This window comes from Typopeltis vanoorti, chromosome 7 (genome assembly GCF_054136105.1).
Source record: "Typopeltis vanoorti isolate ZY-2024b chromosome 7, IOZ_Tvanoo_1.0, whole genome shotgun sequence".
NCBI lineage: Eukaryota > Metazoa > Arthropoda > Arachnida > Uropygi > Thelyphonidae > Typopeltis > Typopeltis vanoorti.
This window is the reverse complement of record NC_143555.1, coordinates 62,597,580-62,614,195: the sequence shown is the minus strand read 5'-3', so window position 1 is coordinate 62,614,195 and position 16,616 is coordinate 62,597,580. Positions and strand designations below refer to the sequence as shown.

The window sequence follows — 16,616 nt, the reverse complement described above, 5'->3', positions numbered from 1 at the left end:
TTGGTCTATAAAAGTAACTGTATAATGCTGCTGGACAACAATTAGAACATGGACTATATAACAAACTTTTCTGTGTACTAGAATATGCAACTGCATAATACCTTTTTGTCTCATCTTTTCAGTCACTAAAAGTTCAGTTCTTACTCTTAGGAATGTTTTATATTGCTATAAATCTAACTTCATATTACATACCAATCTAACATTAAATATTTTATTTTGTATTTCTGTGTGGAAAGATTATAACATACAATTTTTCATCATTACAGAAAAATGAACCAAGACTTACCAACAGATTTTCTGGTTTGATATCTCTATGAACGATATTAAGGGAATGCAGATAACATAGTGCACTTGCTAAATTATGAACCATACCACTTGCATCTCTCTCAGTATATTTTGTGGCTGAAGCTATAGAATCAAACAGGTCACCACCCTGAGAACAAAAAAGGCAATGACTTATTCATATGGCACTATGAACAGAAAAAAAATATTAATAGAAAATTATCCTAATGATATATCCAGTTCATGTCCAAAAACAAGCTAATAAACCAATGCATAAATTATTTCCAATTTGCTAAGGTGACAAAATCTGAATTTTTTTTAATACAAAATTCCAGATTTTCTCATATTATATATACTGTATATATATATATATATATATATATATATACACACACCAAAAACTAAAGCAGAACCATCTTAAGAAATTAAAGACACTATTGTGCCACACTAAATCAGCTATTCAGCATACAAATTAATGCAAAGTGTAATCACTTAAATTTTTAATGAAGTACTAACCAATGAGGAAAGACAGAATAATTAAAATTATTATATATGTAATCTAAAATACAACTCTGGCTTCATTTCAGTTATCTTCCTGCCTGTGTTTGCCTACACATAAATGAAAGGAATTAAAATGACTTTCTTTATAGTGGTGCATTACATCTAGATTGAACTCTTTAAAATGTTAAACTGACACTTGCTGCATCTCAAGTGGAAAAAAAATTCTCTGAATTCCATTAAGATGGTTCTGTATTAGTTTCTGGCATGTATGTAATGTGAGAAAATAAATCTGGACTTTGTATTTAAAAATAAAATTCACATTTTGTCACTAGAAAACTGGAAATAATTTAGGCATTAGTTTGTCAGATTGTTTTGGATAAGAATCTGAATTTCATTTGAAAACACACTAACAAATATCTTATCCTGTAAAGTCCACAGCTACCTAAACCTAATCCCTAACTTGGGTAGAGACAAGTTACCAAATATCTACTCCTATGATTGATATTCAGATTTGCTTTCAAATACAAAAGAAAATCTATTCATGCTCTCTGAATGATAACTGTAATTCAGCTTACACAGGGAGATATCCCATTCCATTCTTGCTATCCTCTGTGGAATGACGTTAAAAAACGTGCTCAAACAATTTCCCTCAAATTGCACTCTTGGTTTTCAAGATAGCAAACATCCATGTGCAGTCCCACCCCACTGCTATGAAACAGTTGCACTGCTTATTGATCTGTATGCCATATAATAATTATATGGCATACAGATTATATTTATCTTATTTTTGTTTAACATAATTATTGCATGGAAAGGTTCCATCCTGGGAAAGCAAATACTATGCACAACATTCTGCTGAGTAGTCAACATACTGTTCAGTTCAATTTAGCTGTTGAACATGCTCAACTAGTTCAGTACATTCTTAAACTTCATTCTGAAGTCTAAGTTGTTAGTAGATATGAAAGAGAAGATAGTACAAATATAATTACATATTCCTACAAATATAATTATGCTACAAAACAGAAGCACTCGAGTTGAATATAATTACAATAGGCTGAATCCCTCATACAGAGAACAACATATGGTTGATTTTTAATGGTACATTAACATTAGCATTAATGGTGCATTAACTGATGTATAATTAGTAGATAAAAAATTAAGCATAAAATTATAGTTCTAAATTAAAAATAGTATAAACAATTATAACGATCAACTTACTGAAGTTTTGTCTGAACTTAAGTTCAAACAAAAGAATCAGAAGATCTACTTAGGTAAATGAATCTCAGACAGACTACTTCTTCTTCTGCAGCTTCTCCCACTTAAGTGGGGTCACTGTTCATTATGAGTCTCCTCCACATCCTCCTGTCTTGGGCTGTCACCACATCCAAGTTCTTCATCCTCAAGTCCTCTTCTACCAGCTCCCTCCATCTCTTCTTTGGCTGCCCACGCTTCCTCCTTCCTTGCACATCCATCTGCATGACCCTTCTTCCCACATATTCTTCCTCCCTCCTCATCACATGACCAAACCATCTCCACCTTGACTCCTGTATCTTCGCTACTAAGTTCGTAACTTTCACTGTTCCCCTCACATAGTCATTTCTCAGACGATCCTTTCTGGTCACACTGCACATCCACCTAAGCATTCTCATCTCTGCTGATGTTATTTTTCCTCAGGGCCACAGTTTCTATAGCATACATCATAGCTGGCCTCACTACTGTCCTATAGATTTTCCCTTTCAGATTGATCGGCACCCTCTTATTGCATAACACTCTAGCCATCTCCCTCCAATTCCTCCAACCCGCTTGTATCCTGCATCCCACTTCCTTCTCAGCTCCTCCATCTTCTTCCACTGTTGAACCTAAGTATCTAAAGTCCCTCACCTTCCTGATGACATTTCCTTACAGCTCCAGATCTGTCTCCTGGCTGCCACCCACTGTGCAACACATATACTCTGTCTTACTTCTGCTCAGTCTCATACCTCTCTCTTCCAGTACTTTTCTCCATCTTTCCAGTTTAGTTCCCACTTCTTCTCTTGAATCTGCACACAGCAAGATGTCATCTGCATATAACATTGTCCAAGGCGCATCTTCTCTCACCTTCTCCGTCATCACCTCCATCACAATGTTAAACAGAAACGGACTTAATGCTGACCCTTGATGCAAGCCAACTGTTACTTGAAAACTTTCTGTCTGTCCCAGACAGGTCCAAACACTTGTCTTCACATTTCTGTACATCTCCCACACCAACCTGACATATTTCTCTGGAACCTTCTCCCTCAGAAACCTCCGGACTTCTTGCCTTGGCACTCTATCGTATGCTTTCTCCAGATCAATAAATGCCAGATATAGCTCCTGTTGTTTCTCTCGAAACTTTCCATCATCTGCCGTAACCCAAAGATAGCATATGTTGTTGATCTACCAGGCATGAAGCCAAATTGTCCTTTGCAATCTCCACCTCCTTCCTCAATCTTCCATCAAGAACCCTTTCTAGGATTTTCATTGTGTGGGACATCAACTAAATTCTTCTGTAATTTTTACAGTCTTGTGCATCCCCTTTACCCTTGTAGATGGGGACAAGAGTACTCTCCCTCCATTCCTTGGGTATATTTTCCTGTTGGCAAACTTTCATGAACAGGTCTCACAGCAGGTCAATTCCCTCTTTCCCCAGTGTCTTTCATGCCTCCACTGGAATCCTGTCGGGCCCACCGATTTTCCATTCCTCATCCTCTTCATGGCCTCCGTCACTTCCACTCTACTGATGTTCTGCACCATCCCCTCAGAAGGCTGTCCATCTTCTCTGTGAGTCCTTGCAATTTCGTCATTCAAAAGTCCCTCAAAGTATATTCTCCATCTGTTTCTTATGTCCACATCCCTCCATAATACTCTTCCTTCAGCGTCTTTGATCTGCCTCACATGTAAGATGTCCTTTGCTGCTTTATTTCTACATTTCGCTAGTTGGTAAATTTTTCTCTGTCCTTCCTTTGTTTCTAATTGATCATACAGATCTTGATATGCCATGGCCTTCGCCTGTGCCACAACTCTCTTGGCTTCTTGCTTTCTCTCTCTGTACACATCTCTGTCCTCTTCCACTCGACTCATCCGACTTCTGCTTTGCCTTCCTCTTTCAGACAGACTACTAAAAGCAGTAAATAATGACTGTCATTAGAGAAATTATGGCAATCTATAAAAAATGAGATGATTAAAAGACAATTTTTATGTTGAACCCATACATTAGAGGTTAGTTGTTCAACCAATAGCACATCAATACTGCATATGGATGGTGGGATGGGAAAGGAGAAACTTATTTACATTTTATTTGAAGGGCTATATCTTGTATTCCTTGGAAAAACATAAGTAAGGACACTGTTCCATAACACAGTAGTAGGGATGAAGGAAACAGAAAACTAATTTGTTCTGCGAGTCTGGAGATGAACTGTGAAGGGATGTTGAGTGGCAGCTGCACTTATTTCAACAGACTCAATAGAAAGTGAATGAATTGTTGATGCTAGCTCATATGAACATTAAACTATGGAAATATTTATAGCAGATACATACTGCAGAAATCAAACTTATGTGGGAAAGTGGTTCAAGTGATTTGTCAAGAGATGGATCATTAATCAATCTATTAAATAAAAATAAAGGACTAAATAATTCCTATGAAAGGAAAAACTGGTGCACAGGATATTTTTACTGAAATAAAAACTGTAATAGATAAATATAAATTAAGTTGGGATAAAATGGTTGGATTTGCAAGTGATGGTGCAGTTGCTATGGTTGGTAAAAAAAAATGGAGTAAAATTAAAAAATATAGTGAAAGAAGAAAAATTTCAGAATAAATTTTGCACAATACATTGCATTATTCATCAAGAAGCACTTTGTGCCAAATGTGTGCAGATGGATAATGTTACGGAAACAGTAACTAAAACAGTAAACTTTATCTGAGGATGAGCTCCGAATCATCGAGAATTTGTTGCATTGCTTGAAGAAATTAAGATGAAGATAGTTTCTAGTAATTTTTCTCCAAAGCTATAAACTTTATCAGAATCGAAACGCCATCAAGTGTCAAGTTGCAGTAAGAAATAAAGAAGTTTGTAATTATTTACATACAAACATTTGTATTTTTTCTGTATGTGTCGAAGAAAAATTTAATAAATAAAAGAAAGAGAATAGGTTGTCATTATTTATTCTCAAGTTCTTATTAGTACTTGTGTTAGTACTGTTATTAGTACTTGTGTGCACGTGTCTTAGTAGTAAGTTCCCAAGAAGATGGCAACGTGACGTTCGCCGAAATATCGGAAAGTATAAATTAAAGTTTATTTAATCTATATTTCTAGTATACGCTGTCAATTCCTTAAATATTAGTTATCATTATTCTCAAGTTATAAAGGTTATAAAAGGGTTTCATGATTATAAAGATTATAAAGGGGTGGCATCCATACATTAGGGGCAGTTCAATATATATATATATATATATATATATTCACTCATTTTGTTAAAAAAATATATATATATATTCACTCATTTTGTTAAAAAAAAAAAAATATATATATATATATATATATATATATTCACTCATTTTGTTAAAAAAAAAAAAATTCCGGCCTGTCAGCTGCTTTCACATCGTGCAGACTGTTCTAAATGATCAGGAAGATTTTCATTTCTGATGAGGATGATTTTAAAAATTCCACCCAAGACATTGACAAACAAGATTTCAAATGGTGTGGTAATTTTTCCTTACATCCACAATGTTACAGAACAAACACTGTTTAGCTTTACACACAACCAATGAATTCCATATGATACTTGTGCAAAAAAACAGATGTCTTACATTGAACATAACTGTTTTGTCAGGAAATTTAGGATACTTCTGAAATACCGTGTTGCAGTACAAGAAGAGCAAGGGCATCACATCCTACACCATATTTGGTCTTCATCAAAAAATCATATATTTAGAGACCATGACTATGATGTGTTATATGCAAAACATGATAATACCAACTAGTACAGTACACCACACCTGCTTTCACATGTTGTTTATTTTAATTTTCAACAGTTGCTCCCCCCACCTCCAACACATTAACAGGAGTGTTTGAGAATGTTAAAGTAAGGATGATATTCATTGTTGTGACCAAAATTACTATCATATGTACAAAAATTTTGCATGCAAACTTATCTTTACTCCTTTAGAAAAATTTAATATTTTGTGTGGAGGGGAATTACATTAATTGGTATTCATCACCCAAATGTTACTGTATGAAAGATTTGCAGAATATAGCTGCTGTCCCTAAAATATACCCCCAAACATATTCTTGACAGACATGGGGATCTTGCCAACTCTTCTGGATAAGGTGACATTTTTCAGACTGGACATTCTATGTATGATCAAAGATTATTTTGTTTTTGTTATCTACTATTTCCAAATGTATAGGGCCTTAGGAGGATCACTAATAAATTTGAGAATAAAAGATTCATACTCGAGAGAGAATTCACTGTAAGAAGTTCTCATCCACCATGGAGCTACACATGAACAATCAATATCTGGCAAGTAATGACTGCTCAAAAGCAGCATGCCAAAAATATGACAACAGCTAGACTCAAATCTCGTGTCCCTGGAGCATAGGGAAGAAAACTTATTGTGACCCTTTTGACAAGTGGGCAAGTCGACCGTGTTTTCATCATGCCTATTTTTCATAATGGATGGTGGTGTGAAGTAGCACGTAGGAATCCCCCAGTATGTTTGGTTTCTGTAAACTGAAAAGTAACTACTTCAAAGAATATTCATTTACTGTCATCCTCAAGTTCCAGGGTGCATTTTGCATTTGGAGGCAGCAAGCTTTACATTATAATTTGTGCCTTCTGACTCTAGTATTATGCAGGTAATTATTGAATAGCTACAATTCTTAAGTTGTTCCAGATCAAGAAATGAGTATGTCATCAACATAATACAGCCTTTTTTTTGGGGGGGGGGGGATTATTATTTTGAATGGCTTTCTTCTGAAAGTTTCTATAAATAGTTTTGATAAGACATCCAATTTGCAGATTAGCAATCATAGTACACCAGAGCAGCCATTTCTCTGCCATCATAATAATTACTAATCCATTTTTTTTTTTTTTTTTTTGTAATCATCAATCCAAAAAAGTTTTTGGTTTACCAGATCTTCCCTCTAATTTTCTTTCCAGTATTTCCCTAATCTTAGTATATTAGTGATTTAACCATATCTTCTAACTCCGTTTTTGATTTTGCTATGAACACCAAATCTAAGACTGTCAATTCTATTGCTGTTTATTTTTATTTCCATTCCAATTTCTTCATGTTCTTCCATTATTGTTCCACTGCATATACTGAAAGTATAGGAAATATTAGACACCCTTATCTCGCTCTTCTTTTGATACCTATTGTTTCATTATTAATTTAGTTTTATACTTTGTGCATTCTGACTTCGGTATAATTGATTGCTATTCTGTATCAATTTGAATGTCAATATTTCTGTAAACTTTTCATGGCTTACTCTGTCAAATGTCTGTTGAAAGTCTATAAAGCATAATTGTTTATTTCTCGTGAGTTTTCTAATAACTGTTTTTAATTGATAATATTTTTGAAGAATGAGATATGATACAAAATGTTCTAAAATCTTTACATTCTGTAGCAAATGTCTGAATGGTATCATAATACAATTAGATTTTATGAAGCTTTCTGGTAGTACACTTGTATCGTATTCTGTATTATTTCTATTAAATAAATCAGTTCCTTTCCCCCACTCCATCTTTTATTTACTCAACTGACATTCCATCACATTCTGTCAATCTTACTATTAGGTAGTTCTTTTACTGCATTTACTATTTATTTATTATTTAGTGTATGGCTCACACATGAAAAGTTACATTACATTAATCCTTAATATATAAGACATAATACAGTCATAAAAGAGACACTCAAGAATAGGCCACAACTGAATGTCTAGATTGATTATCCAGTCGACTGCACTTGGTGTAGCATGGATGAAGTCTGACAGGTTTCCACTGTATGCATGTAGGACACATTCTGCTATAATATGATTAATTGTCTGGTGGGGTGATCCACAGTCGCACCTGGGTGAGGCAATCATGCCCCATTTGTAAAGGTGGTCTGCACATCTGCCATGGTTGGTGCGGATTCGGTTAAGGGCAGACCAAGTTTTCCGAGGTAGGTCAAAATCCGAAGTTATCTGTGTTGGGTCCACTAATTCATGGAAGATCCCTGTTGAAGTGTTACACCAGGACTCTTTCCACTTCTCCTTCATGTTGAAACTTGTTTCTACAAAATTTTTTGCTGTTAAGACTGGAGGGTGCCTTGACTTTAGCCTGTTTATTTCTAGGGGTGGGATGTCTTCATGGATTGGAAGATTTTGGATTTCCATGATTTTGCTGTATTCATGGAGAAGAAAATTGGATCTGCAGATGTGGGATGTTGCTTAGCACTGGGAGCCAGTAGGTTGGGTTGATTTTACAGTTCCAGAAATAAGGCACATAGTGGTGTTAAGCTGGGCATCAACCAAATACACATGGGCGCTGTTCAGCCATACGGGTGAGCAGTATTCAGCCGTAGAGTAAACGAGGCCAAGAGCAGTGCAGCGAAGCATTGTTGCTGAGACACCCCAAGTTGTTCCACATAGTTTTTGCAATATATTGTTTCTTGTTTTTAGCTTGGATGCTGTGTTAATGAGATGTGGTTTAAAAGATAGTGTTCTATTTAGAGTGATGCTCAGATATTTCGGGAATCTGTTGTAGTGTAGCAGTTTGTGGTTGAAGTAGACCATGAGTTCTTTGTTAGCCTGGTTATTGTTCAGGTGGAAGCATGAAACTTGTGTTTTGCTAGGATTTGGGCATAATCTCCATTTGCTGAAGTATTCATCTAGGATTGCAAGGTCGTTTGTTAGTGTATCTTCCATTGTAGTAAAATTGGTGTGTCTGGTGGCTAGAGCAATGTCATCAGCATAGCAAAACTTCTCAGAGGCTGTATGAGGCATATCTGCGATGTATAAGTTAAAAAGGAGGGGGAGCCAGAACTGACCCTTGTGGTAATCCATTATCCAGTGTTCTTTGTTTACTTTTGTTCTCGTCCATACACACTTGGAACAGGCAGTAGCTTAGCATGATATCGATTAGTTTTGAATGGAACTGCACGGAGCAACTTGTAGACTGTGCCATGCCTCCAGACTGTGTCATAAGCTGCAGTAAGATCTACAAAAGCTACAGCTGTTTTCCGGCATTGTTGGTAGCCTGCCTCTATATGTGTGGTGAGTGACAGAACCTGATCACAGCAGCTTCGTTTATGTCTGAATCCAGCCTGTTCCACTGGGACTTGTTCTATTATCTTACGGGCAATTCTATTAAGGATGAGCCTTTCTAGGAGCTTATAGCAGGTGCTAAGCAGAGCAATCAGTGGGTAGTTTTCTGCATTTACTATTTCTTATTTAAGTATACCTGGATTAATGAATTAACACTGATCATGGGTTCGCCAGGCCTACAGTTATTATACAGTTCTGTATGGTATTCCTTCATCTTTGTATCTTGTCTGGATTTATAATAAGATCATCTTTTAAGCTGTTGGCTTATTTTCGTTTGGTTATCATGGAATTTTATTTTTTAATAAAACTCTACAATTTTACTCTTCATTTAATCTAATTTCTCTACTTCTAAGCAATTATTACTGATCAAACTATGTTTCTCTACATTTATTTATTATATATATATTTTTTTGTCTTTCAAATCTTATATGCTTCATTTCCATTAGGGTTATTTTTCTAGGTTGTTCTTTTATCCATTAGTTCTATTATCTCTTCTGTTTTGAACAGGTATCACTGAGGCCTCCCAATTTCCACTAATTTAAAATAACTGTTAAAAGTCAAGCAAAGAGAAAGATTATGTACAAAAATTCTCCCAAAGCCATCAAAATATTCACTTTAAACTTACAGGAACTTAGTTCTAACTTTGATGTTGTTCCACCTCCATTCTGCAAACCATACTACACCTTCCTAATAAATTCAAATTTGAGCTTCAAAAACTGCTCAATTCAATTCTCCAATAAATCTCTACCACATTTTATCAAATGCATTTACTACCACTATTGCTCTCCTAAGGCTAATCCTGAACTTTTGGGTTTCCTTTCTTTAAACAATTTTCTCCAGTCACACTTGATAATTAACATTTGCAACTCTTAATGCATTCCCTTTTCTAACTTCAAGATAAACAAGTAGATTCTAAGACATTTGCTTTCAATTATCTTGCACAAATTGTTCACATACTTACCAGAATATCAAATAATCCTAGATAAAATATCTGATATTTAATGATTTTTGTATGTTTTTTAAACTTAGTGATGGCCAATTTCTTTGTACAAATGTCCTATTTTATTTGCAAACACAGAATTAAAACTAATTTTTGGTTCCTTTTAATTAGTATTTCTTTAGTAATGTTTGTATAAAAGAAATTTATGTATAGCTATTGTAAATCACCAAATGTTATTATAGTAATATTTAATGACAAAGGAAGTAAAAAAAACACTCCTCAAAAAAAATTCCTGAAACTTAAAAGTTCAATAGGAGAAGAAACTATGTAACTTTCAAACTAAGTTTTTAGGCAAACTAACTCTAGGCTTGTTTACAAGCCTAAAACTTGTTTTCATTGTTATGTTTTGCTGCATCAAATGACATTTTTAAATAGTACGTTGAATATAGCGAAAGCAAGAACAGCCATTTAGAAATAGAATATCTTCTGGAAGTGATGGAAGTTCTCTTACCAAAGAACCAGTCAGTTATCTTCAAGTTAATTTTTGACTTCTATGAACATAACAAAAAGAAGGGCAAATGCCAAAAATTAAAGAATTTAATAGTCAGATCACCATTTTAGTCCTAATTTGCGTGACTGGAACAGTACGAAATAAACAGGTATTTCAGTATTGCTGTTCATTCAGATGATACAAACATTTTTAACTTGAATTAGCTCATGTAGATGAAAAAATGTTTGTAAACTGATATTCAAAATATCGTGGACTCACAAATGCAAGAATTTGGAATAATTTTGAAATTATGGCTATAATGGCAGATGGGGCATGGGTAATGCCAAAAGATTTTTTTGGATTTGAAAGTTCAATTAAATTTATTCTGCCTTAATCATGCCTTTTATTTAGCAGTTATTCATGCATCTTATAAAAATATAATAAATAACAAATATACTAGCAAAATAATTTTCAAGGTCGAAATTGTATACTCGCAGAAATTTCCAGGACTTGAAAAATGTGTTGAGATCTAGGAACAGAAAAACAGACAAAAGTTCAGAAACCCTAGTTAATACCAATACCTGAAATAGCTGCAAGCAGACTTAACATATTCAAAACTGATTCTGAAAAGGCTAAGAAAGCTTGCAATTTGGCTACATGATGGACTGGACAGCCAAGTGCTTAGAATATCATCTCTCCAATCAATAGGTCATAGTTCAAATCCTGCTGTGGCATGGATGTTTGTGTCTTCAGGTGGGAGATGAACTTCATTGCCTGGTGTGAAACCACCATCCCAGCTGAAATGGCTTGAAAAAAGTTACATGTTTGGTCTAGAGCAGGGTTTCTTGATTATTCATAAAATAAAATTTTAAAAAATATAAAACTGATAAGAATAAAATAATCCTTATTCCAACCACAGTATAACTGTACCATCCATTAATTTCTTTAACAAGCACTTAGGTGCCCATAGCCTTCCAAGTATTCTTGGACTTCCCAACCATAATATGAGGATAAGGTGGTTATCCCTATGACTCTAAATATTCTTGTCTGTATATTGCGTGTGTTTTACTGTCTGGTTTGTCTGTTTTGAGGGATGAAAAACCTGAGTTTCTGGGAGGAAAAAACCCTCTACCTCCATATGAAACCAGCTAACTCACCTTTAGTGAACAGAGACCAGATAAAGGTTCCTCGCATTCACTGACAAGAATCAAATCCCGGTCTTTGTGATCAAAGGGCTTTGTCTATACTGACTGAGCTACAGAGACTAACTGTACCACAGGTTTACAAAATTTATCATGGGTGGAAGTAACAAAAAGTAATGCTTTCTAGTCGCTGGCCAAAGCTATTGACCTTAACATTTTTGTCCAATTCTGCCTCCATTTCTTTTGCACTTGGATGATTACACATCATTACCCACAGAAAAAGCCAATTTACTTGCTTACTTTTTCTCTAATTTCTTGCTTAGATCTTTGTTAAAGTCCACACACACAAATTCAGTGACCTTTTGATTTTTCACCAGAAAGAGCAGAAGAATGGTATCCAAACTGGATATTAAAAATAAATTCCATCAGGAATTTATTTCTCTAATTGAAGGTTTGTTCTCAAAAGCTAACTCCTGTTCTGTTGGTTTTTTATTCTCTTATTTCATTAGTACTCATCTTGTAGTTCGGAAACTAGCACATTTTCAACCCATTCCTAAGAAAGGTAACAATTTCAAAGGTGGTCTGCCATGGCATTGGATAACTGCAATACCGAAAAGAAGTTGCAGGATTAATAAGTTATTCTCCTATTTTGACTGATAAAGCCACATATAGAAGTTTATACTCAGATATAATTATCTAAAGAGGGAGAGACAGTAGAAAAGATTCAGCAAAAGATGACTAAGTTAATATTTGGCCAATAGAATTTTTTTTTGTCTCCCCCACACACATGAAGGTTGTAAACATACTATATTAGTACTATTGATGGGCTAAGGGTTTATAATACACACACATAAACTCAGTGTCTGTGTCTCCTCCCTTATCCACAGGGGATACGTTCCAAGACTTCAAGCAGATACCTGAAACTACAGATAGTACTGAACCCTATATATACTATGTTTTTTTTTCCTTGACATTCATATCAATGATAGTTTAATTTATAAATTAGGCACAGTAAGAGATTAACAACAATAACTAATAATAAATAGAACAATTATTGCAACATACTGTAATAAAAGTCATCCGGATGTGAATGAAATCTTAGCAACCTTAGCACAAGTTTATTTTTATTATTTACTTATTTATTATTTTATGAAGTCGAAAACTTTCATCTTTTCACTTAAAAGGAAACACTTTATGGCTTCTCTTTGGCATATCTGAATCGCCAGCATCACTACTCCTGCGTTTTGGGGGCCATTTAGTAAAATAAGGGTTACTTGAACAAAATACTGCGATACTACAACAGTCAACCTGATAACCAAGAACTACTCAGATCAGCATGCAATTTAAAAGTTATGAATTATTTCTGGAATTTTTCATTTAACATTTTCGGGTTGCTACTAAGTGACTAATAGGCAGGCAGCTTATACGGTACAGCGGGGATATGATGAACAAAAGGAGTGATAAACATCCCAAGTGGGACGACATGAGATTTCATCACTTTATTCAGAACAGCACACTATTTAAAACTCATAAATTGTTTAATACTAAAAGAAAGAGCCATATGGCTTCATTTCAGCAATGTAAAATTACATAGGCAAAGTGGATACTAGCTCCAACATTATTTCAAAGCCAAATGTTTGTAGAAACTATGAGTTTCGTAAGTTGACCTGAGAGCTTACGAGAATACAATACTCAGCATCTTTGAGTTGTCTTAGCTTGCATTACTTAAGTAGCTAAGGCAACTTGGAGATACCAAGGATTGTATTCTCACAGGCTCTCATGTCAACTTACGAAACTGTCATAGTTTCCACAAACATTCGGCTTTGAATGTTTATCCAAAAATATTAAATGGAAAATTCCAGAAATAAACAATTTAATGTTGGATCTAGTGTCCACTTTGCTGTGTAATTATAAATTGTTTATTTCTGGAATTTTCCATTTAATATTTTCAGACCAGGGATGACTGCAGATAACTGAAACCGTGAATTGGGGGGGGGGGGGGGGGCTGTACATATATAAAACTCCCCTCATGATGGCAGATTGAAAAAATTTGCTTTTCAAGCTGAGAAATGAGAAATAGATGGAGATATGAGAGACATACAAGTTAAGGGGGATTTCACAGATACCATAAAATCCCTGTAACATGAAAGAGTTTGCATATGAAATGGAGACAGAGGGCCAACTCAGTTATCACTGTTATTAACTGAGTAAAGGTGTGGCTAGGAATCATATGATATCTAGGTTCTTCTCATAGCACATAGTGAAGAAGTGGAATGGACTGCTGTTGGTAAATGCATATTCAGCAGATGTGTTCAAGGAGAGATCTGATAGATATGTAGGGGAGTAACACAGAAAGTGCCCTCCCCTCCCTCTTGAGGCATACCAGAGCTAGCCATATAATAATAATGCATATCAATTTTCAATTTCCATGAATGCAACTTAAACAAAAAAATTATGTTCAACAAGTATAATATACCCATCCTTGTGCAACACGCTTCCCTTTCTAGCAACCAATTTAACAGGATTACTAACCTTGATCAATTCCATAACAAGATAAAGTTCGTTGTCAAGATCAAACTCCTCTATTAACTGGACAATATTTGGATGCCTGACCCTCCTTAATATAGAAACTTCACTGGCAATCATGTGTTCCTATAAAATATTAAACATTGCAATCTACATAAATATAATAAATGGGGAAAAAATTTTTTTCTTTAAATGTTAAAAAAAAGTTCTTCCTGAGAATAATTATCAGACTACAGAAAGCAGAGCACAAAACGTTTTCCTTCTATTTTTAGTTTATTCATGAGGTATAAACATCCAGTGATATAAGGAATTAGCCTGTCTATATTATTAGAAATAATAAGCTAACAGTTAAAGGGGAAAAAAAAAACTTGTCAAATTCACATGTCAGTACTGCATGCATTGATTCTTAGAATTCCAAGTTCTTCATAACAGACAGTGGACTAAATTTTGCATGAGAGAGAAGATAAAGAAAAATAACAATAAGTCTTAGATAAGCAAATCCAATATATAAGATTATTCAAAATGAAGGTGCAGATTGTACTTGTTTGTGAAATTTTTATTTCCAACGATACAAATATGTTATACATCACCTGATAGGAAAAAGTGAGAGTTTACTTTTTCCCCACATTCCAATAGCAGGCTCTAGATACTAGAGTGCTAATGCTTGAAAACAAAAAGATCCTTCAGTCACCTGCTCAAAGAGTTAACAAAAATGGTGTCTCTGCAGGAGAAAGCTTTTGTGTTATTGAACTTGCAGAGTTAAATTCCATAATTATGATTCGATGTACACACCACACTCAATTTAAAAAAAGAACCTCCACATCATAGGCAGATTTACTCATGGTACAAAAAATTTCAAGAAGAGGGATGCATCTTAATGTCATTTACATGTTCCGAAGTTAATGTTGAAAGAATTCAAACATTTGTATGCAGGCCAAGAAAATCTGCAAGCAAGGAATTCTCAGGAAACAATTGCATATGAAAGGCTACAAAGTTGCAGCAAATGCAGGAAGTACACTCTGGAAACATAGGAAAAAAGGTTGGACTTTTGCATAAAAATGTTGGATGACATGGAGGGCAATACCTTCACAGCATAACTCATTTTTGCTGATGAATCAACCTTTCTGCTTATGTGTGAAGTGAATCGTCAGAACATTGAACATGAAAGAAACTCACCAAAAGTGAACATGTTTTGTGCCATTTCACACAGGAAAATTTATGGATTTTTTTCTTTGCCGAGGCAACAGTAACTGGAATGTCATATAGTTGAGGGAGCAACCATATTACAAATCTGGTTGCTCCCTCAACTCAAAGACAACTCTACTGACTTCATTTTCATACTTTCACCGTAATGATCTCAAAGTAACTCTTCCCAACCACTGGATGGATCAGAAGGATAGATGATCTTCTGATGCAAGTTGCCATCCAGATTCCCAGAGTTAACCCCTTGTGAGCTTACCCTAAACACAACATTGCAAGAACTTTGGCATTTAACTCTTTAACTGCTGAGATACTAAATAACCAGTATGACCCTCCTTGCCGAGTTATTTTCACAATTATAAAATACTATGGGCTCTGCCCCCTGGTGCCTACGGCGCCCCCCCCCCCTTGAGTTTCGGACTGGTAGGCCGGTTCTCCTTGAATTCTGATGACTCGAATTTTGAAAACTCGAAAGAGGTGTTCCGCCCCATGGCACCTAAACTTCAGTTTTATAAAAGTCAAAATAATTGCCCAAACATTTTGACCTTCATTTCAAGGTCATCATCTGGAGCATACATACACACACAAAGAAACAAGCTATGTTACAATCTACATCATATGCTAAAGTTACAGTAATTTTGTCAACTGTTAACACTACTGGCCTGAACTCTGGTTAAAAAAAAAACTTTACTAGATCAAAGCTCAAGTTCTATATTATTGTTATCTGTTTGGTTACAAATCATTAAAAGATATATTAAACTGGAGAGCAACATGCTCTCGCATAATTGCTCACATAAATTAGAACAAAATAGCACAGATGGTGACCAATATGGGCTGAATTTATTGCTTGAAATCCTAAAGTAAAGGTTTGCTGAGAAAAGTGGCCTGAATGTGTGCCATCCAAATTCATAGGATTTTTATGACACCATTATTGTTTAAATTACAATATTTGATAAAAATTTCACAGGCTTCTTTAAATTGTGTTCATACCATGTTTTTTGTGTACTGTAAGGAACTTCCTTTCCTGGATCCCGAGGTATACTGAATCTGTTGCATAACTTACACTTTATTGGTGAAAAAACTAGATGCACAAATTCGTATCTGTAAAAAAACATCAACAATTTTGGTAAAGCAGGCCTCTCAGATCATGCTCTTAACACCCTACACCAAATTGAATGCACCTGTTTTGTTTTTTTTTTTTATGTAAT

General features: G+C 34.9%; 1 protein-coding gene across 3 annotated transcripts in view; it reads right to left on the bottom strand.

Annotated features, from left to right (window-relative positions):
- Positions 1–16,616, bottom strand: part of LOC150104726 (serine/threonine-protein kinase DCLK1-like) — a 274,558-nt gene that overhangs the window by 94,478 nt on the left and 163,464 nt on the right. For all 3 annotated transcript variants that reach the window (XR_016548579.1, XM_090395906.1, XM_090395907.1), the window contains exons 8-9: positions 14,215–14,334; positions 287–433 (exon numbers count right to left, since the gene is read on the bottom strand). Coding sequence is in view for 2 of the 3 variants with exons in the window: in XM_090395906.1 (XP_090252032.1) it covers positions 287–433; positions 14,215–14,334 (267 nt within the window). In the remaining variant the exon portion in view is untranslated. The remainder of the gene's footprint in view (positions 1–286; positions 434–14,214; positions 14,335–16,616) is intronic.